The 25,203-nt window shown below is 43.2% G+C and overlaps 1 protein-coding gene across 1 annotated transcript in view; it reads right to left on the bottom strand.

Moving 5' to 3' along the window:
• Window positions 1-25,203, bottom strand: part of LOC134356082 (transcriptional activator GLI3-like) — a 471,736-nt gene that overhangs the window by 372,462 nt on the left and 74,071 nt on the right. Inside the window, exon 2 of the mRNA XM_063066656.1 lies at window positions 10,864-11,026. Coding sequence (XP_062922726.1) covers window positions 10,864-10,987 — 124 coding nt within the window. The 5' untranslated portion in view covers window positions 10,988-11,026. The remainder of the gene's footprint in view (window positions 1-10,863; window positions 11,027-25,203) is intronic.

Genomic DNA, 25,203 nt, shown 5'->3' with positions numbered 1-25,203 from the left:
AGATGCTGCCTGACTTGCTGAGTTTCTCCAGCATTTTGTGTGTGTTGCTCAGTAAAATGACTCTACTTTGTCAAATTGATAAGAAATAAGTCTCGCAGTAGGGAGCTGCTAGCTGCTGTTCTGTATTTAATATTTCAATAATACTTGAGTAATAGTGTGAATATCTTGTTGATTAAGCATTCTTTGTTTAAATAATTCATTTTAGGTTATATGTAGAAGTACATAAATGGCATACGTCTTGACGCTACCACATGATATGTGCACGCCTCGCTTAAAATACAAAGTACATGAGTTATCCCTCGCTCTCCTGTGTACTTATTTCAGTTAGTTTTGGAGTTTACAAAACATAACAGATGAAAATGATTTAAAAAGTTAAGGATTTAAGATGAACTTTATTTGTCACATCTGTATTTGAAACATACAGTGAAAGGCGTCCATTAAAAGTCAAATCAAATCAGCGAGGATTGTGCTGGGCATGCTTCTGGTGCCAAAATAGCATGCCCCCTACTTATTAACCAAACTTGTACATCTTTGGAATGTGGGAGGAAACCTGAACACCCAGAGGAATCTACATATTCATGGGGAAAGCATGAAAACTCCTTACAGACAGCACTATGAATTGTACCTCAATTGCTGATCACTGGTGCTCTAAAGCATCACACTTACCGCCACGCTACCATGCTGCCCTCAAAGGGGACAATGTGGAGTAAAGTGCCACAGATCCTAATCAAATTCTAGACTATCTTTCCAGCCAGTCAGCCTTGTACTACATCTTAGTAATACAGCCTTGCTGATTTAATCCTTTAATACCAGAGATGCAGAAGATCGTGAACACGGCGCAGCACATCACAGAAACCAATCTTCCGTCCTGGGACTCACTTTACACCACACGTTGTCGGAGCAGAGCTGCCAGGATAATCAAGGACATGACCCACCCAGCCAACACACTTTTCGTCCCTCTTCCCTCCGGGAGAAAGCTTGGGAGCTTGAAGATTTGGGAACAGTTTCTTTCCAACTGTGATAAGACTGCTGAACGGATCCTGACCAGATCTGGGCCGTACCCTCCAAATATCCGGATCTGCATCTCGGGTTTTTTGCACTACCTTACTTCCCCTTTTCTATTTTCTATTTATGATTTATAATTAAAATTTTTAATATTTAATATTGATTTGTAATCCAGAGAGCGGAAGCGCAGAATCAAATATCGCTGTGATGATTGTACGTTCTAGTATCAATTGTTTGGCGACAATAAAATATAAAGTATGCCATGCCCCTCCTAACTATGTACTGATGGATTGGGCTGTAAAATTTTTCTTTTCCTTGTAGTTTAACTTTCTTATGATTGTTTTTGTTTATATTTTATACAATTACCCCTGTACATGTGATTGTTCAGGGAGTTATCCAATGGTTACAGCTGCCTCTGTAATTTTCTGGAAACTTCTTGGTTTCAGTGGTGGGAGACACGTTACTTGAATATGGCTATTTTATTGGTTAATAGTTACCTGTTGGATTCAGTGGTGTGATAGACCAGACCACCTTTGTTCACTCTCTTTCCTTAGGCTCTCACCCTGCCTGCTCTTCCCTTTCAACAGGAATTCTGCAGATGCTGGAAATTCAAGCAACACACATCAAAGTTGCTGGTGAACGCAGCAGGCCAGGCAGCATCTGTAGGAAGAGGTGCAGTCGACGTTTCAGGCCGAGACCCTTCGTCAGGACTAACTCTGAGTCAAAGTGTGGTCGAAAAGTTGAAGAGCCGAAGAAATTACAGATGGGGAGCAGTGAGAGATGGTTTCACTGAACTCCGTCCTGACGAAGGGTCTCGGCCTGAAACGTCGACTGCACCTCTTCCTACAGATGCTGCCTGGCCTGCTGCGTTCACCAGCAACTTTGATGTGTGTTGTTCTTCCCTTTGTCTGCTCTGTCCTCTTTGTCTCTCACCACATCTCTCTCCTCATCTCCTTTGTTCTTGTAACACTTAATAAAACAATAATAATCAACGTTTTAAGCCTCATCCTTCACTTCCAAAGAAACTTTGACCATAAACCATAAGACATAGGTGCAGAATTAGTCTATTCAGCCCATCCAGTCTGCTCCACCATTCCATCATGGCTGATTTAGTATCCCTCTCAACCCCATTCTCCTGCCTTCTCCCGGTAACCTTTGGTGCCCTGACTAATCAAGAACCTATCAACCTCAGCTTTAAATATACCCAATGACCTGGCCTCCACAGCCATCTGTTGCAGTGAATTCCACAGATTCACCACACTTTGGCTAAAGAAGTTCTTCCTCGTCTTTGTTCTGAATGGATGTCCCTCTTTCTGAGCTTGTGCCCTCTGGTTCTATACTTCCACTCTAGGCAATATCCTCTTCACATCCACTCCATCTAGGCCTTGTAAAATTCTTCTAAGCACAGGTTTTCCTAGTTATTAAATTTATTGATGATATAACCACTGTTGGCAGATTCTCAGGTGATGACAAGAGGATGTACAGGAGAGAGATATACCAGCTAGTCGAGTGGCGTGGCAGCAACAATCTTGCACTCAACACCAGTAAGACCAAAGAAATGATTGTGGACTTCAGGAAGGGTAAGACAAGGGAACACACACCAATCCTCATAGAGGGATCAGAAGTAGAAAGAGTGAGCAATTTCAAGTTCCTGGGTGACAATATCTCTGGGGACCTAACCTGGACCCAACATATTGATGCAGCTATAAAGAAGGCAAGACAGCAGTTATATTTCATTAGGAGTTTGAGGAGATTTGGTATGTCACCAAAAACACTCTCAAATTTCCACAGATGTATCGTGGACAGCATTCTGATTGGCTGCATCACCGTCTGGTATGGTGGGGTGAAGGGGGGGTGGGTGCTACTGCACAGGATTGAAGTAAGCTGCAGAGAGTTGTAAAATTAGTCAGCTCCATTTTGGGTACTAGCCTCCATAGTATCCAAGACATCTTCAAGGAGCGATGCCTCAGAAAGGCAGCGTCCATCACCCTCTATATATATATATATATATATATATATATATACACACACACAGTTTTCTTGTTTTGCTCTATATCATGTAGTGCATTGTACTGCTGCAGCAAAGTTAACAAATTTCATGGAGAAGATGGCAGCGCGAAGCAGCTCGCAGCGGCCACTCCGGTGGTGATGTCTGTTATTTGTCAAGTAGGGTGCCGTGCACGATCCTGATTTGATGGAGATGGACGTAAGAGCACGGAGGAACATCTGGTGAAACTTCTGAAATGCCTGCCCCGCTGCTGCTGCTACTGTGTGGTCCAGAATCTCCGGAGGAGAAGGCCCCGAGTCCTCGGCTTTGCTTGTTGCTCGGCGGCCCGGCGGGGTCGAAGCGCTCGGCAGAAGATGGTCGTTGGAGAGGCTGTGTCAGAGGGGCTGGTCGGAGGCTCGAAGTTTTCGGACGGACTCAAAGTCCGCTGCGGTCGGGTGCTTCCAATGGTGCTGCATCGGCAAGTTGGCGGCGCTTGGAGGTTCAGGGCAGGGAGAGTTCCTCCCTTCTGCCGCCTGCGTGAGATGATGAGTCTATCGGGACTTGAGACTTTTTTTTACCGTGCCCATGGTCTGCTCTTTATCAAATTACGGTATTGCTTTGCACTGTTGTAACTATGTGTTATAATTATGCGGTTTTGTCAGTTTTAGTCTTGGTTTGTCCTGTGTTTTCTTGTGATATCATTCTGGAGGAATGTTGTATCATTTTTTAATGCATGCATTTTGTAAATGACAATAAACGAGGACTGAGTGTCCTCATAATCTAATCTAATCCAATCTAATATGGGGGTGATATTAAACTTGATTCTGATACAAATACCACTAGACAGTCCAATAACTAACCTGATATCGATCTGTCCCTCAGTGATAGGCGATCAGAATTCTGAGGTCAAAATCCTTGTGCACCTGCCGTATGAATGAGTTCTAAATGGTTTCATAAGCATATGCTTCTCTGAGGATTGCCACCTTGTCGTGGTGGAGAGGCTTGTGAGTCGCTGAGATCCCGGGAGCGATGCCGTCTGGAGGTTAACTCATGATAGGGTCACCCATGGCGGTAAGGTCAAAGGGGAGGTTCCAGACAAAGAGCGATCCAACCAAGACCTCAATCAACCAAGAGCTGGCGGAGGATGATGACACACCAGAACAGCAGTGAAGGCGGAGGTAGGCTGCAGCAGTGAAGGGTCCCCAGTTGTCTTGCACTCCATGCCACTAGAGAGTACACCTGATCTGTCAGGACCATGTGGTGGCTGCCCGTGCATCAGCCTCCCCACATTAAAGAAAGTCTTGCACAGTCGTCCTCCATTAACGGAACCCACCCTAATATCCTGGTTGTGAGGATCCCGGATCAGACTCAACAGCCACCTGAGGCCCCACCAGTGGACAACCATTTTGGGGAACATCTTACCAACCTGAGTGATCGCTATACTCGTAAGCATGGCACATAAAAATTGTCATAAAGTCAAAGAGCACTACAGCACAGAATCAGGCCCTCCCCCCGCCCCCCCCCCCGATCTCATAAGTGCAAATTAGATTCACGTCAGCTGATATTTAAAGTTAGAAAACTGGTAATTAAAATGAAATGTGAAGGCTTGTTACTCAGTGATAACAGTTTCGGGAAACTCCCAGCCACAATAACACTTGCGCACCCAGGAAAAAAATGAGCAGAGAGCATGGCAACAAAAGGTTTCAGAGTCGGTGAGTAAGGACACAGCTATAGAAAAATAAATGAGAGAAAAATCGAGGAATTCTTATTCCATCATACATTGAAGAAAGATGACACAGCCACAGAAAGAAATATGAACCGACATTCCTTAAATGCTCAGAAGTTAAAGTGCCCAGGTTAACATCCACGATTTGATTAATGTGCCCTCAGCAGTATATTTGAAGCCAAATTCAAAAATCAATAGATATATGTTGCTTGAAAACACATACAACAAAAGCTTCCATCCACCTATTAATGTAGGTAGCTCAACAATTTTGAGCTTCGTACTTTTTCATCTCCACAGACTTTGATCAAGCCCGCGGAACAATATTCTCAGAAAACTGTTTATTACCCTCTCCATCAAGTGATCAATGATTTCATTAATATGACAGATCACAAAACTGTCATATCATTGATACCGGCTTGAAAGATGACTCCAGTTTCCCTGCCACATTTCTACTGTCTGGGATCCTCACTGGCAGCCCGACTCCATTCAATATTTCCACAGACACAGAAAACTAAAAATCCATTTTCAAACCAATTTCAATTAGAATCCGGAGTTGTTATCACAGGTGCAGCAGAATGGGTCTGTAAGTGGAAAAGTCGCCTGTCCATTCTGAAATGAAACCTTATCTGCAGTCACAAAGATGGCTGAGGACATCCTATCTGTAATTTACTTTTTATCCTGTGTTAACTTAAGCTTACTTCTGTCATATGGAATTCCGACTATTTTCTGTTAGTGGGTAATCTAAAAGCTTAGGGAGCATATGTGAGTCTTGATCTTTTTTCTGCACGAACTTTTTCCTCAGAGCACTGATCCCAACCAAAGAAATGTTAAACAGCTGAAAATTTCACAGGGGATAAAGGTGCTCTGCTTTGCATCATTTTGCAAATTTTACTTCTATTTAAGTTTCTCAAACCCAAAATAAATAACATACTTCTTTTAAAGCAAAGCATTAATCTTGAATCTCGAATCTTAATACATGCTATCTCCTCCCATTACATTCCTGAAGACTTTCAATTTGCAAGGACTGGAACATCAGCGGTTCCATTAATTCCGCACCCAAGTGGTGAGGCTTTTCTCTCATCTCCTCTGGTCCTCTTTAGCAAATTATCCCATGACGGCGGATTTATTCTCTCTAAGACCCCGGGACTTTGCGAAGCAACAAAAGAATCAGAAGACTTTCTGGTCCACCTGCCTGGTGCATGATGAAGCAAAGAAGAGCATCCCCCAGAGAAACCAATCAAACTATTGTGTGGCACAGTCGGACCTTTTCAACTGTCAAACTAGAAGAGGTGGAAAAGAGATGAAAGAACTTGAGATGACGCTGCCATTTATAGAAAGATACAGGATTGGTCTCCTAAGACTTAATAATTGGGATAGTACTCAATTTTAACTAAAAAAAAAACAGCATGCATTAGCACAGTCAAATGAAAAGAAAGTTAACGGGAAATCCCTAGCCTTTACCACTTTGCAACATCAACTCTCTGGATCGGGTACAATGAGCTTGAATAATAAATATTTAAAGCAGCCGAATTCCAAAACCTTTCAAAACAAAACCTGCCGCTGACTTTCCAAAACGAAAATTAAACAAAACTTTATGAAAGCATACAAAATTTATGTTTTTTTTTCTCTCTGGGACGGAAAGCAATGCGATGAAACTTAAGTAAAAGAAAATTTTTAAGCCATGCTTGTTTCTATCTCAATATGTTTTGTACTCCCCACAGATAAAAGCAATTAAAAAAAATAGAAAAGCTGATTCTGGAATGTTTCCTTTTCACTTTGTTAGGTGGGTGGATTGGGGGGAGGGGGGGATGAACAAGGTTGGGGGATGGTGTGGAGAACGGTTGCAAGTAAGGTTTCCTTAATAGGGCTAAAATCTAGCCTGCCCCAGAGGAGTTAGAGATCCTTATCAGACACTGTGGATTGGGTTTCATGGCATTCCTGACCGCCTCATATCATAATGTATGCACCCCCTTCTCCTGCCCTTCAGGATATTGAATGCAAAGCTCTCCATGTTGTTCGCTGCCTTTCTTCAACTCTGACCCGTACAATGTGACTCACATATTACTTCATTCTGAACATGAGGCCCATAAATGGGTAAAAAGTTTTAACACTCCTTTCACAGCAGCTCTGTCTGCTCGCTACATGCTATGACTGCAACAGGAAGTGCTTCTAGCAAGAGCCCCACTGTGTTTTTTTTTATTATTGCCACCCCACAATGATTTTTTTTGTTCCCTCTGTCCATACTCCGTAGAATAAAGGAAGGAAGGAGACAGGGTGAATTAGGACTCTGCACACTGTTTTGGGGGGCGGGGGGGAGACAATGAGTGGCTGCGGAGAGCGATGCCGGGTGAGAGAGTTAACAGCTTCATTTCCCTTCGGCACGCTTCAAACTCTGCAGAATTAGCTTTGGAAGGAGATCTAGGAATGCCCATGTGCCTCTGGAACAGGACGATTTGGTGTAACAACCGAATCCTTGGCAGTTCCGTTGTGTCACGGGACGCAATAACTTTTGTCCTGCAATATTTCACAAACTTTTGCAAACCCATACTGCTTTTCAACATCTCACTGAGGTTTTCAGAGTTCTGCTTCTGCACGCGAGCAGTAGCAGGCACGCAGATATACCTGCACTCATTTCATCTGGTCGCAAGTATGAGCTCAATACAGCAGAGACCAGAACAGAAGGCGGTACAACAAGCTGGCAAACGACAGATACTTACACAGAATCTTCCAACACAGGCCATTCAGAAAGCCATCTCTTTGAAAAAACTTTATCCCTTCTCTATCCCTTCCCTATGGCCAGGCAGTTATCCGATTTCCTGGTAAAGGTTGCAACGGAAACGGTTTCCTGATCTCCCAGGCTATGCATATTGTTCAGCCTTTGGGCCTTCAGTAAATTCTCATGTTCAGAGGATGCTCGCGAGGATTATTCCGGGAATGAAAGGATTAACGTACGAGGAGCATTTGATGGCTCTGGGCCCATACTCACTGGAGTTTAGAAGAATGAGGGTTTGGGGGGGGTGTGGTCTCACTGAAACCCATTGATAAGGCTGAGATAGAGTGGACATGGAGAAAATGTCTCCTATAGTGAGGTGTCTCAGACCAGAGGGCACAGCCTCAGAATAAAAGGACATCCATTTAGAGATGAGAAGGAATCTCTTTAGCTGGAGGTTAACAAATCTGTGTAACTCATTGTTAAGGATGGCTGTCGAGGCCAAGTCATTGGATACATTTAAAGCGAAGGCTGATAGGTTCTTGACTAGTGAGAATATCAAAGGTTACGGGAGAAGGCTGGAGAATGGGGTTGAGAGGGATAATAAATCAGCCATGATAGAATAGCGGAGTAGATTCAACGGGCCACATAGTCTAATTCTGCTCCTATTTCTTATTGTCTAAAATCATTTTAAATTTGGTACATGGAGCTTAGAAAAATAGTCTATGCAGTAGGATAATTCTAGGCAGCAGCTTCTAGAGTAGGTTACATGGTCGGCACAACATTGTGGGTCGAAGGGCCTGTAATGTGCTGTAGATTTCTACGTTCTATGTTCTAAATCTGCAACTTCTGATTACCAGCTCTATTATTAATGGAAACAATTACCTCTTACCACCCTGCAAGATCTCCTCCTGGTACTGAGTAGTCCCAGCAAATCTCCTCCTCAACCCCCTGCCAAGCAGAAGAGAACCACGGGGTGTCTCATCTCTCCTCATTGTCCCTCTTCGCCGAGCTTCCCGATGTACGTGAGCTGGCCTCCAGCCGTGTACTCCGCAGGGACTCCCCACCCAGGCTCCGCGGAACCGCCGGGTAACGGTAGGGGTCCATGGCATAACAAAGGTTTGGAACCCCTGGCGCACAGAATGCTTGTTAGCTTTGTACTTTGATCTGAGGCTAATGTTTAATTAGCAGACTGCAGCACTCTGCAAAGCATAGGGGACAATCATTAAACCCTAATTTTTCGGCCATTTGACACTGGCCATCCATACCATTTTATTTTTGTTTGTTTAGAGGCCCTTCGGGTTCAGCAAGCTGCACTGTCCAGTACCTCACTACTTACACTCTTTTGCACCACTTATATAAACATATGCAAATATAACAAAATTCCTGACATACGCCGATGATATTAAATCTGATTCTGATGTCTTTCCTATTGCGACTTACACTGTTTTTTATGTATTGCACTGTGCTTCTGGGGCAACGCAACAAATCTGATGACATATGTCAGCGATATAGTAAATCTGATTCAGAAGATCCTGCAAACACGAGGAAATCTGCAGATGCTGGAATTTCAAGCAACACACATAAAGGTTACTGGTGAACGCAACTTCCGTTAATGCCCCACCTCCCCCTCATACCCCATCCATTATTTATTTATATACACACATTCTTTTTCTCTCTCTCCTTTTTCTTCCTCTGTCCCTCTCACTATACCTCTTGCCCATCCTCTGGGTCACCCCCCCCGTCTTTCTTCCCGGACCTCCTGTCCCATGATCCTCTCGTATCCCTTTTGCCTATCACCTGTCCAGCTCTCGGCTCTATCCCTCCCCCTCCTGTCTTCTCCTATCATTTTGCATCTCCCCCTCCCCCTCCAGCTTTCAAATCCCTTACTCACTCTTCCTTCAGTTAGTCCTGACGAAGGGTCTTGGTCTGAAACGTCGACTGCGCCTCTTCCTATAGATGCTGCCTGGCCTGCTGCGTTCACCAGCAACTTTGATGTGTGCCTCTTGCCCATCCTCTGGGTTTTCCCCCCTCCCCCTTTTCTTTCTCCCTAAGCCTCCTGTCCCATGATCCTCTCGTATCTCCTTTTGCCAATCACCTGTCCAGCTCTTGGCTCTATCCCTCCCCCTCCTGTCTTCTCCTATCATTTCAGATCTCCCCCTCCCCCTCCCACTTTCAAATCTCTTACTAGCTCCTCTTTCAGTCAGTCCTGACGAAGGGTCTTGGCCCGAAACGTCGACTGTACCTCTTCCTAGAGATGCTGCCTGGCCTGCTGCGTTCACCAGCAACTTTTATGTCTGTAGATCCTGCTGCTGCTTTGCTTCAACTGTTTATTTAATTTTTATTTCATTTAGAGATACAGCACAGATCAGTCCCTTAACATGGCCCAGCAACTCACCTATTTGACACTAGCCTAATCACAGGACAATTTACAATGGCCAATCAACCTACTGACCGGTACGTGAAACCCATCTGTTGTTGAAGGGCCTCAATACAGTGGATATGGAGAAGATGTTTCCTATGGTGGGAGAGTCTAAGACCAGAGGGTGCAGACTTTGACTAGAGGGCTGTCCACTTAGATCGGAGATGAGGAGGAGTTGCTTTAGCCAGAGAGTGGTGAATCCGTGGAATTCGTTGCCACAGGTGGCTGTGGGGGCCAAGTCACTGAGTATATTTAAGGCAGAGGTTGATAGATTATTGATTAGTCAGGGCATGAAGGAATACAGGGAGAAGGCAGGAGAATGGGGCTGAGAGGGAAAATGGGTAAGCTGTGATGAAATGGTGGAGCAAACTTGATGGGCCGAATGGCCGGACTCTGCTGTTATACCTTCTGGTCTTACGGCCTTTGGACTGTGGGAAGAAACCAGAGTACCAGGGGGAAACCCATTGGGACACGGAGAAAACGTTCAAACCCCTTAAAAATGGCGCTGGAATCGGTTTCCAAACTCCAGAACACCCTAAGCCGTAACAATATCATTCTAACCTCCAAATTATCTGTGCTTATTCTATCCCGTACTGAATACTAACCCCAAACATACCTCATGGTTTTACTAATGACAGGCATCACAAAACAACACACTTTTTAAAGGAAAAGAAAGCTCATTTTACACAGACGCGCATTTGACCATTGCTCCTCGCGAGCGATTAGTCAGCTGCCCAGAGGGAGGGAAAATAGCACATTAAATCTCGCCAATTAGAAAGAAGCACTCACTGACTGCAACAGAACCCAGCAGTGCGAAAGGAAAATCGCTCAATGGCTGGTTTATGAAAGAGATTACTTTAATTCCAAATTCTTCGTCCTCCACCCACCGCCGCTTTCTCAAAACAAACAAAAATCCAGGTGCGGATGATCCATTCACAAGGAATGCAGTGAACATTTTTTAAAAAAGCTGCTGCTCTCACAGTTAGCAAATCCCTGTGCGATACACCACTTACCATTGGAAGTGGTACTGGAGGCTATGGCTTTCTCACTGACATCTGTGCGAGGAGATCCCTTTACAATGGAATTCTCTACTTTTTTCTTTTCAACTCCAGGAGCGCTGTGTGACTGGGTATCCATTCTGGTTATTCATTCCCCCAGCTCTTAATACCGGCACAACTGCAAGGAAAAGAGAGAAAACAAAAAAAATCACTGTTCATGACTTGGCTCCTTTAAGGAACATTGTTTTAAATTAAAGTCGACATCTTTACATGACACAAGTCGGCAGGTCGTATGTTACAACCCCCAAAAATGTTAAGCATATTAGTGTTACAACTTACTCCATTATTCAAGAACGTTGGGAAGATTTTTTTTTCAAAAAATCATTCATCACAGATGCGATAATAACTCAGCCATAACTTTCCTGAAACTCTGCCCTGTCTCCTCTAGTTTAAAACAACTTGCAGGAAGGGCAGCATGGTAGCACAACGCTTTGCAGTACCATCGGCCCAGGTTCAACACTTTACAGTACCAGTGAGCGCAGCCTAAGAACCAACACATACAAGAAGCTGGAGGAACCGCAGGTCAGGCAGCGTCTACGGAGGGAGATAGTGTTTTTTGCAGGCTTCTGCCTCCTTCCTTTTCAGTCCTGATCATGGGTCTAGAACTGAAACACTCAAGGTTTCCAGCAATTGCCAAGTTTCATGTGTCTAAATCATGGTATAGCATTGTGGTTAGCACAACACTTTATAGTACCAACAACCTAGGTTCAATTCCCGTCGCTGCTTGGGAGGAGCTTGTACGTTCCCCCTGTGACGGCGTGGGTTTCCTCCCACAGTCCAAAGACATATCAAAGACAGCTAATTGGTCATTGTAACTTGCCCCGTGATTAGGCTAGGGTTAAATTGAGGGTTTCCTGGCAGCGTTGTTTAAAGAGCTAGAAAGGCCTGTTCCACGCTGTACCTCAATAAATAAACAGACCACAGAAATAAAGGTTTCTATCAGATATTATTAAGGCAAATCCCAATTTAAATTTATCACCATCATCCATGTTCACAGGTAAAAGGCAGAAAATAAAATGCCCTCTAACATTTCACACTCTGAAGACAGTCAAGAAATCCATGTCGCTTGTAAAACTCTGCCACGAACCGTCCCAAGCCAGGCTGCGAAAGGAAGGGGGGATAGCAACCCCATCCCATCAAAACCCAGAGCGATAGAAACACCAGCAGAAGCTCCAAAGAACTCATTCCTGGAGAGGAAGATGGGGACAACGTGAAAGGTTGGCCCAGGACACAGGACTCTTGGGAGCAGCTGTCGGTGGCCTGAGCCCCATAGGGGTGATAAGCTTAAGTAAGTAACTAACGATAGCTAGAATCTTAGATATTCTTAAACAAAATCCACTTAATACCGATCATCACAAAAGTGTGTCTTTCTGCTTACAAAAGTTATTAATTTCTGCCAGAAACCAGTAACCTTAAGAGTACCTGACAATCAAAGCAAAACTGATGTTTCGCAAGTTTGCAGAAACTGGTTGAAATCAAAACCTGACTTAACTCAGATGCATTCCATTGAACATAATCAGAAAACAAATCACCAAACGTAACTTATGGAGCAATACAGAAGTCTGCATTTGCAATAAACAATACAGTTAATAAAGAGGTTTCGAGAAGAGAGATGGACAAGCAGAAAGAATATATGATCTGTGCACAATATCCCTAAGTGTGCCTGTTGTTTGGGGAATTGCTCACTGTAAATTATGCCAAAAGTATCATTAGGCATAGGAGCAGAATTAGGCCATTCAGCCTATTGAGTCTGGTCTGGCATTTGACCGTGGCTGATTACACCTCTCAATCCTGCCTTTTCCCCGTAACTTTTCACGCCCTGACTAATCAAAAACCCATCAATTTTGACTTTAAGTATACCCAGTGACTTGGTCTCCACAGCCATCTGTGGCAATGAATTCCACAGATTCACTACCCTTTGGCTAAAAAAAAAATTCCTCCTCGTCCCTGTTCTAAATGGATGTCCTTCTACTCTTGTGGTAAACCATATGTATATGTATATCTATATATATACTGGGTTAACTGACTGGACACGCCTCTCTGCTGACTGCCCCTGTGGCTCCTCCCACAGAGTCCTATGTAAAGGTGTTTCGCCTTGCCCCTCCCCCTCAGTCCAGGGGCAGATACTCACCGTGGAGGTCGTGGAGATCGTATTGTACAGTGAATAAAAGCCTTTCAGTATTTTACCAAACCTCAGTCTTTTGGAGTTATTGAAGGTGCTTCAACTCTGTGGCTGTGCCCTCTGGTTTGAGACTCCTCCACTATGGGAAACATCCTCTCCACAACCACTTTATTCAGGCCTTTCAATATTCAGCAGGTTTCAAACTCCAGCAACTACAGGCCCAGAGACATCAAATGCTCTCATATATTAACCCTTTCATTCCCAGGGTCATTTGCACAAATCCCCTCTGGACCTTGTCCAAGGGGACTCAAAACCACTCACAATACTCCAAATCTGGTCTGAGCAACCCTTTAAATGATACTGCATTTCATTGGCTTTGTACTTGGCACAATGACAATAAAGTTGAATCTAACCTAATCTAATCCAAAGTCTCAGCATTACATCCTTGTTTTTATCTTCCAGTCCCTCCAAAATGAATGGTAACATTGCATTTGCCTTCCTTATGACCAACTCACCCTGCAAGTTAACCTTCAGGGAATCTTGGATGAGGATTCCCAAGTCATCTTATACCTCTAATTTCTCCCCAAGTCCAGTTGCACCTCCGATTTCTAATCAGACAATTGTTAGGAGGATTGGGGTTTGTCAAAAGGTTGCAGAGAAATAAGTGATAAATAGGACTGATAGGATGGCTTAGAGGGCTAGTATAGACTCAATGGACTGAATATGTTCTCTCCTGCTCCCTCCCCATCCTATAAACACATTCAGGAACATTCATAGTCATAGTCATACTTTATTGATCCCGGGGGAAATTGGTTTTCGTTACAGTTGCACCATAAATAATAAATAGTAATAGAACTATAAATAGTTAAATAGTAATATGTAAATTATGCCAGTAAATTATGAAATAAGTCCAGGACCAGCCTATCGGCTCAGGGTATCTGACCCTCCAAGGGAGGAGTTGTAAAGTTTGATGGCCACAGGCAGGAATGACTTCCTATGATGCTCTGTGCTGCATCTCGGTGGAATGAGTCTCTGGCTGAATGTACTCCTGTGCCCACCCAGTACATTATGTAGTGGATGGGAGACATTGACCAAGATGGCATGCAACTTAGACAGCATCCTCTTTTCAGACACCACCGTCAGAGAGTCCAGTTCCATCCCCACAACATCACCGGCCTTACGAATGAGTTTGTTGATTCTGTTGGTGTCTGCTACCCTCAGCCTGCTGCCCCAGCACACAACAGCAAACATGATAGCACTGGCCACCACAGACTCGTAGAACATCCTCAGCATCGTCCGGCAGATGTTAAAGGACCTCAGTCTCCTCAGGAAATAGAGACGGCTCTGACCCTTCTTGTAGACAGCCTCACTGTTCTTTGACCAATTCAGGTACATTCAGGAAAATGGTAGCTTGGAGGAAAGATTGCATTTCTAATGTTTTTGTTCATCTGAATAGCATATACTTAATTAAGCTGTATCAAATTACCAATGCCCATGAACAGAAAAGCTTACAAAAAGTAGTAGATACAGCGCAGTCCATCACAGGAAAAGCCCTACCCACCACTGAGCACATCGACAAGGAATTCTGTCGCAGGAAGGTAGTATCTATCATCAAGGGCCCCCACCATCCAGGCCATGCTCTCTTCTCGCTGCTGCCATCAGGTAGAAGTTACAGGAGCCTCAGGACCCACACCACCAAGTTCAGGAACAGTCAATACTCTTAAACTATCAGGCTCCTGAACTCGGGTGGATATCTTCGCTCACATCAACACTAGAATGATTCCACAACCTACTTTCAAGGACACGACAAATTACGTTCTCAATATTGCTTATTACTTATTTATTAATATTATTATTTTTAATGTATTTGCACAGTTTGCCTTCTTTTGCACATTGGTTGAGTGTCCGTCTTAGTGTGTAGTTTTTCATTGGTTCTATTGTATTTCTTTGTTCTGCTGTGAATGCCTCAAGAAAACGAATCTCAGGGTAGTATATGTTAACACATTCGTACTTTGAGAGGCGTGAATACATAGGAAAGACCTAGTTGCCTGGGTTGAAAGGGCATAGATTGTAAGCAATTGGTAGAATGATTACAGAAAAGTTGAGGGAAAATACTTTTACTCAGCAATAGGTACAGACCTGGAAATTATTGGCTAAAATGTTGATAGAGGCAGAAGCATTTAAAACGTCTGAATGCATATCTGAGGAGTTATAAGCTACACAACTATAGATCAAGTGCTAAGAGATGCAACTAGATTGATGGTTCCTTTTTTAGTGACACGGACATGAGAAGTTGCCTCCTTCTGGATCATACAATTTCAGGATTCCAATACCATTGGTTAATGAATATCTATTTTATTATATAAATTATTTAGAGATACAGTATGGTAACAGGCCCTTTCAACCCAATGAGCCTGTGCTGCCCAATTACACCCACGTGACCAATTAACCTACTAACCTGTAATACTTTGGAATTTGGGAGGAAACCAGAGCACCCAGAAGAAACCCATGAGGTCAAGGGAGAATGAACAAACTCCTTGCAAACAGCGGAGGGTATTGAACCCTGATCAAATCAGATTGAAACTTCAGGCTGCATTGAAATGGCAGGACCTAGGCCCAAGAGTGAAAAATGAACCAACTTTTAGCCAACGTAAGCAGTGATCCAGATTAGTTGCAGCCATCGGCAGTCACCTTTGTGCTGAACTAGTTCTGTGGCTGTGGATTCACTTTCGGGGACGCTGCAGTTCAAAGTTCTGTATACTATTTGTTTATTATTTTTACTGTTTGCATGATTTGTTCTTTTTCTCGCAATTTGGATGTTTGTCAGTCTTGTGTGGAGTTTTTTTTTCTATTTTGTTTCTTTGTTTTGTGGCTGTCTGCAAGAAGACGAATCTCAAGGTTCTATACCGTGTACACGCTTTGATAGTAACTGTACTTCGAACTTTGAATCAGTGATCAATTGCTCTGCAAAGCGTTACTCTAACCACTAAGTCACCATGTTGCCAACATTCCTCAAAACTCCAAAGCGTCAAAGTTTACAGGGAAAAGGCAAGAGAATGGACTGAGTGGGAAAATAAATCAGCCATGATCGAATGGTGGAGAAGACTTGATGGGGCCAATGGCCTAAGTCTGCTCCTGTGTTTTGTAACCTTAAGGTCTGAGGATGAGCTGGGCAAGTGTCACCATGCTTCCAGTGCCAACATAGTATGTCCACAACTCACTAATCCTAACCCGCATGTCTTTGGAATGTGGGAGGAAATTGGAGCACCTGAGCAACATACAAACTCCTTACAGACAGCGGTGGGAATTGAACCTGTCACTGGCACTGTAAAAGCACTATGCTAACTTTGCTGTCCTCTAAAAAGGAAAAAGCAGAGTAAGTCTACTTATACTACCTATGATGTCTGTCCTGCCCTACTCCATTGTCCAATGTTTTCTTTTCCTTCTGTTTTTCCACATCTAAATTGATAAACTTTGTCCTTTCTTTCCTCATTCCTGCTGTAAAGTTTTCATTTCCTCTCGGACCTCTTCAGATCTCATTTTTCATATTTTTTACTCTGACTGAATTTTTTTTTCCCCTTTTCTGCCCTGACTTGATTCTTACCTCTCTTTCTCCATGCCCATTTTTATCTCCCCTCACGTAGCCTTACTTTTGTTCATTTCATTAGCAAGTGCTCTGCCTCCTCTGGGAAGAGCTGTCCAAAATAGCTGTGTCACAGCATTCATCATCATTACATCAGCCACAAGAAAGTTCATACCGATTCTTATCAGCATAAGAAGCACTCTGATCACAGTGCAAGCAAACCTAACATGTTTAATTTTTAAGAAATAATCCTGAGTATTTGGATCTGCAGCTTTGATCTGCTCCTTTCGATGAAGTCTTTGGGGATAAAATAAAACTTAGATGGTATAAAGTACGAAGAAAAGAACCACAGTGCACAAGTAGAACGGGCTGTTTATCAGTCTTATGGAAGCGCTGAGACAATAATCGGGGGAATTTGGGATTGAACAATACTGTGCAATAAATACCTTTAAAGATACACTCGCTGGCCACTTTATTAGGTACTTCCTGTATGTTCATGGTCTGAACCAGTCTGGCCATTCTCCTATGACCTCTCTCATTAACAAGGCACTTTAGATTTCAGAACTGCCACTCACTGGAGGTTTTCTGCCTTTCACACCATTCTCGGTAAGCTCTAGACCAGAGGTTCCCAGCTTGGGGTCCATGGACCCCTCAGTTAATAGCATAAAAAAAGGTGGGGAACCCTGCTCTAGAGACTGTTGTACCTGAAAGTAGATCAGCTGTTTCTGAGATACTCAAACCACCCTGTCTGGCACCAACAATCATTCCACGGTCGAAGTCACTTGGGTCACATTTCTGTGTCATTCTGATGTTTGGTCTGAACGACAAGTGAACCTCTTGACCACGTCTGAGTGCTTTTATGCATTGAGTGCTACCACACGATTGGCTGATTAGATATTTTCATTAACGAGCAGGTGTACAAGTGTACCTAATAACGTGGTCACTGAGCGTATATGATTTCTATAGAACAAAACCTCCAATTTGTCAATTAATATATTCAACAAAGTTAAGTCCTTCATATACAGTTCCACTGTAGCTTACCTCGGATATAGTGGAACTAACTCCACAACTTATGGACTCACTTTCAACTATTTAGTTACTTTTTAAATAATTTGCACAACTTGTCTTCTTTTGCACATTGGTTGTTTGTCAGTCTCTGTTATTTATAGTTTTTCAGAAATTCTATTGTGTTATTTTCCTGTAAATGCCTGCACAGAAATGAATCTCAACATAGTACATGGTGATGTGTACACTCAGTGGTCACGTTATTGGGTACATCTGTACACCTGCTCGTTAATGCAAATATCTCATCAGCCAATCATGTGGCAGCAGCTCAATGTATAAAAGACTGCAGACATGGTCAAGAAGTTCAGTTGTTGTTCAGACCAAACATCAGAATGGGGAAGAAATGTGATCTAAGTGACTTTGATCGCGGAATGATTGTGGTGCCAGAAGGGGTGGTTTGAGTATTTTAGAAACTGCTGATCTCCTGGGATTTTCATGCACAACAGTCTCTAGAGTTTACTAAGAATGGTGTGAAAAACAACAAGCATCTACTAAGCTGCAGTTCTATGGACAAAAACGCCCTGTTAATGAAAGAGGTCAGAGGAGAATGGCCAGGCTGGTTCAAGCTGACAGGAAGACAACAGTAATTTAAATAGCGATGTGTTACAACAGTGGTGTGCAGAAGAGCTTCTCTGAACTCACTTGTTGAACCTTGAAGTGAATGGGCCACAGCAGCAGAAGACTATGGACATACACTCAGTGTAAATGCCTTCAAGAAAACGAATGTCAAGGTAGCATATGCTTTCATATACACTCGGTGGCCATTTTATTAGGTACACCTGTACACCTGCTCGTTAATGCAAATATCAAATCAGCCAATCATATGGCAGCAACTCAATGTATAAAAGCTTTCAGACATGGTCAAGAGGTTCATGAGCCTGATAGCTATAGGGTAATAACAGTTCCTGAGCCTAGTAATGGGGGACCTAAGGTTCTGCTACCTCCCTCCTGATGGCAACACCAAGAAGAGAGGATGGCCTGGGTGGTGGGGGTCCTTGATGATGGATGCTGCTTTCTTGCGGCAGCGCACCTTGTAGATGTGCTCAATGGTGGGGAGGGCTTTGCCGGTGATGGACTGAGTTGTATCCACTACTAGATGTTGCCTGTGATGGAACATTTCAGTTGTCAGAAGAGACTGAATAAGTGGGATTATTTAACTTGGAGCAGAGAAAGCCGGGAGACACCCAATTAGATGTATATAAGAGGACGATGTGGTAGGTAGGAAGAAACTATTCCCCGCAACAGAGTCAGATGCCTAAGTTTATCATAAGAGGTAAGAAGGATCTGAGGAAGACATTTTTTTTCCACCCAAAGGGAGGTGGAATCTGGAACTCAGTGAGAGAGTAGTGGAGGCCACGCAAGATTGGGAAAAGCTGCTGAAGGTTGTAAACTCAGCCAGCTCCATCATGGCCGTCCTCCCCACCATCGAGGGCATCTTCAAAAGGCGATGCCTCAAGAGGGTGGCATCCATCATGAAGAATTTTCTCCACCCAGGACATGCCCTCTTCTTGTTACTACCATCAGGGAAGAGGTACAGGAGCCTGAAGACACACACACATTGTGCCAGGAATGGCTTCTTCCCCACCACCATCAGATTTCTGAAAAATATATGAACCGATGAAGAGTTCCTCACTATTTTGCTCTGTTTTTGCACTACATGTTTATTTTTTATATATTTCTTGTTGTAATTGATAGTATATTTTATGTATTGCACTGTACTGCTGCCACAAAACAACAAATTTCGTGACATGTGTCAGTGATCATAAACGCAAGACATTCTGCAGATGCTGGAAATCCAGAGCAACATGCACAAAATGCTGGATGAACTCAGCAGGTCAGGCAGCATCTACGGAGAGGAATAAACAGTCAACATTTCAGGCTGAGACCCTTCATCAGGACCGTGTGCGTTAGCGATAATAAACCTGATTCTGACTCTCACATTGGAGTATCTGGTCGAGTACATGAATTGCCTACAGGCTACAGGCAAAGAGCAGGAACATCAATTAGTAAAGATGGATACTTAATGGGTCAGCACAGACAATGATGAGCCAATGGGTCTGTTGCTCTGCTCTATGAATCTTTGATAAGCTCTTCAATTCAGAAATGATTGTTCAGTACTGAACTTTTAGTAAATAGAATACTAATGAGAGAGTACAAGCAGCAAATAGCCTAATCTTATTTAAGAGAACGTTCAGCTTTTCAAACACTATTTTGCAAAAATTTCCCTGCAAAACCTATTAGAACTTAACACAAACACTGTAGTTGTGTTCAATTCTGTTAAAATAAGTTCACCCTATCTTTTAAATACCAGATAAGCTAGATGAGTTGCTTAAAGCCATGAAGCAGCAGCAATCTTATGGCATCAGGCAGCACTTTCAACTGAAGTCATAGATTAGAGGATTTCAATTAGCTTTCTTGCATTTTGCCATTTACCTAATCTCTATATTAAGGGTTCCTTTGTGATTTCAGCATGGCCTTAACTAACATTTTTTTTTACCCTGTCTGCTCTGGGAACCAGCTATAATCTTCACAAATGTGATCATTAAGAACGGCAAAGCTTTGAAACATTCATATAAAAGCCTCATTCAAGCAAAAATTGAACTGAGGCAAACCATCATCAGCTAATTGAAATACAAGCGAAAGAGAGACATCCATTTATATAGCACCTTACAATTTCACTTCAAGGTAAATGATGTGCGGTTACTGTTGCAATCGTTACTGTGTGTAGCTCTGGTCACCTACCTATAGGAAAGTTAACAATAAGTTCGAAAGAGTGCAGAGAAAATTTAATCTCTGGCTAAAAGAAATTTTTCCTTATCTGTGCTCTGAAGGGACGTTCAGAACCAGCGGAATAGAGAAAGGTTGAATAGGTTCGAACTTTATTCCCTGGAGTGCAAGAGAATGAGGTGAGATTTGATAGAGGCATGCAAAATCATGAGGGGTATAGATAGGGTAAATGCATGCAGGCTTTTTCCATTGAGGTTGGGTGAGACTAGAACAAGAGGTCATGGGTTGAGGGTGAAAGGTGAAACGTGTAAGGGGAATCTGAGGGGTCATGAGAGTGTGGAACAAGCTGCTGGTGTAAGTAGTGGATGTGGGGTCAATTTCAAAATTTAAGAGAAATTTAGATGAGTACATGGACGAGAGGGGTATGGAGGACTGTGGTCCTGGAATGGGTCGTAAATGGAACTAGGCAGACTAATAGTTTGGCATCAACTAAATGGGCTGAAGGGCATGTTTCTGTGTTGTAGTGCTCTATGTCTCTATGATTCTAATGTAGGACAGTGGATTTTCACAGAGAAAATCACATAAGCTAGGTTTGAAATCTTATTTTTTGTAAAAATATCAAATTATTAAATAATAGACAGTAATCAGAAAACCATATATAATTCCCAACACATAAAGGTTCAAAGGTTAAAAGTTCATTTAAGAGAATGTATAGTTTACGACCTGAAATTCATACTCTCCACAGACATCCACAAAACAAGAAACCCCATAGAGTGAATGATAGAAACATCAAAGCCCCGAAACCCACCCTCATTACATTACACAAAGTACAGACCCTTCTGCACACGATGTTGTGCCGTCCCTTTAATCTACTCCAAGATCCATCCCACATAGCCCTCTATTTTTCTATCATCCATGTGCCTATCTTCAATCTCCCTAATGTATCTGCCACTACCACCATCTCTAGCAGGGTGTTCTACGCACCCACCACTCTCTGTGACACCCCTCCCTATACTTTCCTCTATTCACCCTGAAGTCATGTCTCCTTGTATTCCATTCCCCACCCCGCCCAGGAAATGTTCTCCTAGCTATCTACTTGATCTGTGACTCTTACCATCTTGTACATTTCCGTCAAGTCACTTCTCATCCTCCTTCACTCCAAAGAAAAACCCCTTAGGTTGTTCAACATATCCTCATAAGGCATGTTTTCTAATCTAGGCAAATCTCCTCTGCAACCTTTCTAAAGCTTCCACGTCCTTCCTATAATGAGGCAACCAGAACTGAACACAATTCTCCAACCGTGGTCTAACAGGAGTTTTATAGAGCTGCAACATTACCTTGTGGCTCTTGAACTCAGTCCCCTGACTAATACACCAGACTAACCACACTAACAAACTTGCGTGGCCACCTATCTATGAGCATGGACACCAAGATCTCTCTGTTCCTCCACACTGGCTAATTCTGGTAAAGTGTGAGGTGTTTCACTTTGAAAGGGCTGATATGAAGGAATAATACAGGTTTATGGCAGGACTCTTAACAGAGTTTCTCCTGCTTTTCTTCAGCACAAAACCACGTGTTAACCCACAACCTTTCGCTTCAGAGACAAAGAAGCCAACAGATGAGCCACTGCTGATAATGCAACGGCTGCAGCTGGCGTAGAGATGGCGGCAGTGGAAAGCAAAATGGTGCCAGAGATTGATTGCTTCACATGCTTGGAACGGACTGCAGAAAGTGGTGAATAAAGCCCCACCCTTCACAGGAACAGCCCTTCCCGCCATTGAGCACTGCCACAAGAAAGCAGCATCCACCACGAAAGATCCCCATCATCTAGGCCATGCTCTCTTCTCACTACTACCATCTGGCAGGAGGTACAGGAGCCTCAGGCCAGGAGCAGGTTCACAGGAATAGCTATTTGTCTTAGAACCATCAGGCTCCTGAACCAGCATAGATAACTTCATGCAAATCAGCTCTGAACTGATTCCACAACCTACAGACACACTTTCAAGGACTCTGCAACTCTTGTTCTCAGTGTTATTTTCTTTTGTTTTTTTATTATTTGAACAATCTGTCCTCTTTTGCTTATTGGTTATTTGGCAAAATTTATTATTTATAATTTTTCATGAATTCTACTGTATTTCTTTATTTTCCTACAAATGCCTGCAAGAAAGTGAATCCCAAAGTGACATATATGTACTTTGATAATAAATTTAGTTTGAACTTTAAACTGTGAAATGATCATACAAATAAAATAGTGTTACAATAGTGGGTGAGTCCTGAGCTCACTTAAGGAAGGTGAAGCTTCTTCCAAAGCCTCTCCTTTCCAGTTGTAGTGATCCCCGCAGGACCACTGCAGGTCACCCTCATATGGCCTCTCCTACACTACTGTGCCCATAGCAATGCCTTCACGTGGCGTCCCTGTTCTTACTGAGTTTGCTATGTCATGGCATGACCGAGTGTCCAGCGGTATAACTGGGCGGGCAGGCTGGGTCATCAGCCTTGCCAGGCAGTCTGTCTAGGAGATGGAAAACTCCGATTCCAAACCTGGGTAGATGGGACTCATTAGCCTTGCCAGACAGTCTGTCTAGGAGAAGGAAAACTCCAATACTCAACTTTCAGCCTCGCGGTTGCCGCAGTCATCGCAGATCACTGCGCCGTTGTGGAATGTCCCCGGCCTAAAGAGTGGAATCGGTCCGCGTGCACTGATCCTCACTGTAAACCTACGCCGTGCAGGCGGGAAGAAAAGTCCTACAGCGATGATTCCCTTCTGATCTTCACAAGCGAAGAACCAACCATCTTCATTATCATCGCAATAAAGCACACTTAACATGGTATAATGCCTCAGGCTGCTTCATAAGATCAAAGATCAATTTTATTTGCCTTGTACATTTACACGTATTAGGAATTTTCTGTGGTGTGTCGGACAGGGCCAGACGTGCAAAAAAAAACCAGCTACATTCAACAATTACAAATAACACAGGACGACATAAAAATGAAGTCAGAAGTTAAAGCAGAGATATGGAATAAAATGTGCTTAAAATGTCTGCATGTCCTTATATTGTAAACAGCATTATAAAACATAGTTTAAAGTGTTTACAGTGCAGTGCAGTGATGGGGATGATGGGGATCAAAATAGAGATCTGACCAACTGTCTGGAGGAAGAAACTTTTAAGATGATGTGTAGATTTTGTTTTAATAGCCCGATAGTGTCTTACAGGAGGGAGCTTCTGGAAAAGGCAGTTTGCTCAGTGGATTTGGTCTGCAATGATTTTCTCCTGCCCTCTTCTTTGTCCTGGACACGAACAAGTTCTGCAGTGATGGTAGACTCCAGCAGAATGTATATTTGTGAAACACCCTCGTTTCCTCGGCTGTGTCAGTCTAGGGAAGAACTCTCAAGTCCCGCCAAACTCATGAGATTGAGATGACTCGTCCCACCCCAAACGCCGGTTTGTGTGGATGCTGTGTCAGTCGCTACCCTGTTACAACCCAGTGCCACGAGATAACAGATAATACACTGCATACCATTAAAGGAATTATATTTATGAATATTAACTGAAGGGTTAGTAAAGAATAACAAAAAGAAAAGGGACCATTCTAATTAAACAGTCAAATGTACACAGGTTGGAACTGATCTTGAACTTCTCTGTCACTCACGTGAAAGCACACACCACCTTCCGAACGTCGCTCACAATCCATCTCGAACAATGGGTCTCCCACCGGATCATAAGCTACGACCAGTACTCCCTAGCATCTTCTCTATTCATCTCCCACCGAACACAAGCCCAAGACCAACCTTATTGTCCCTCACCAAGAAAACCTCCCGCTAATTGGATGGCACGCATTCCACATCATCCTTATCTTCAACAATAACCCAGACAGGCCAAAAGCAGAACAGACTGCTCTTACAGAGCTGCTAAATGAAATACCTACAGCATAACAGTGAAGATATGAGCCAGGGCGTTACATTGGCAAACTGGATTGTGCAGAGCTGCCACAGGTAGTGCGTCTACCTCACAGATGTACTTCAGAGGGAGTCTGAGGAGATTTAAATTCTGCAGATGTACCGTGGAGGGTGTTCTAAGGGGTTGTATCACCGTCTGATATGGAGCAGCCAATGCACAAGCTTGGAAAAAAACTCCAGAGGGCTCCATTGTGAGCATTAGTCTCCACAACATTGAGGGCATCTTCAAGAAAGCGATATCCACCATGAAGGACCCTCGCCATCTGGGACACTCCTCACCTCATTATTACCATCAGTACAGGAGCCTGATGATCCACACTCAGTATTTTAGAAGAACTTCTTATCATATGCCATCGGATTTCTGAACTGTCATAAACACTACTCCAATACTACTGCTCTCATTGGACCGATTCTGCGCTGTATCTCAACAAATAAGTTAAGTAAATGAATAAAGTTACGCAGCTAAAGCGAAACAAGAAGTGGAATGAGGCAAGTGGGTCTGATCTGTTGGAAGCTGGCATGAACCCAAGCCTCCTGTGAATAAGCTCCTGTGCTGGTAATAAGCAACGTAAAGAGACAAGAAGGTACTGCCGATACTTTAACGGTGTCTTAGGAGAGAGAAAAATTAAAATGTTTTGGCAAGTGATTCCAGATCTTCATTATAGTATTTGTCTCAATGTTTTTCAACTGAGCAAAGCTACCCGAAAGTTGAAGATTAAATATCTTTAAAGATTACCTTTGTCAAATGTACATCAATACAATAATATGCATTGCTTGCATCTGGGGCCCACTGGGGGCAGCCTGCAGGCGTTGCCACACATCCAGCACTATTATAGCATG

Source organism: Mobula hypostoma, chromosome 1, assembly GCF_963921235.1.
Source record: "Mobula hypostoma chromosome 1, sMobHyp1.1, whole genome shotgun sequence".
In the NCBI taxonomy this organism is placed as follows: Eukaryota; Metazoa; Chordata; class Chondrichthyes; order Myliobatiformes; family Myliobatidae; genus Mobula; species Mobula hypostoma.
This window is presented reverse-complemented; position numbering and strand designations above follow the sequence as displayed.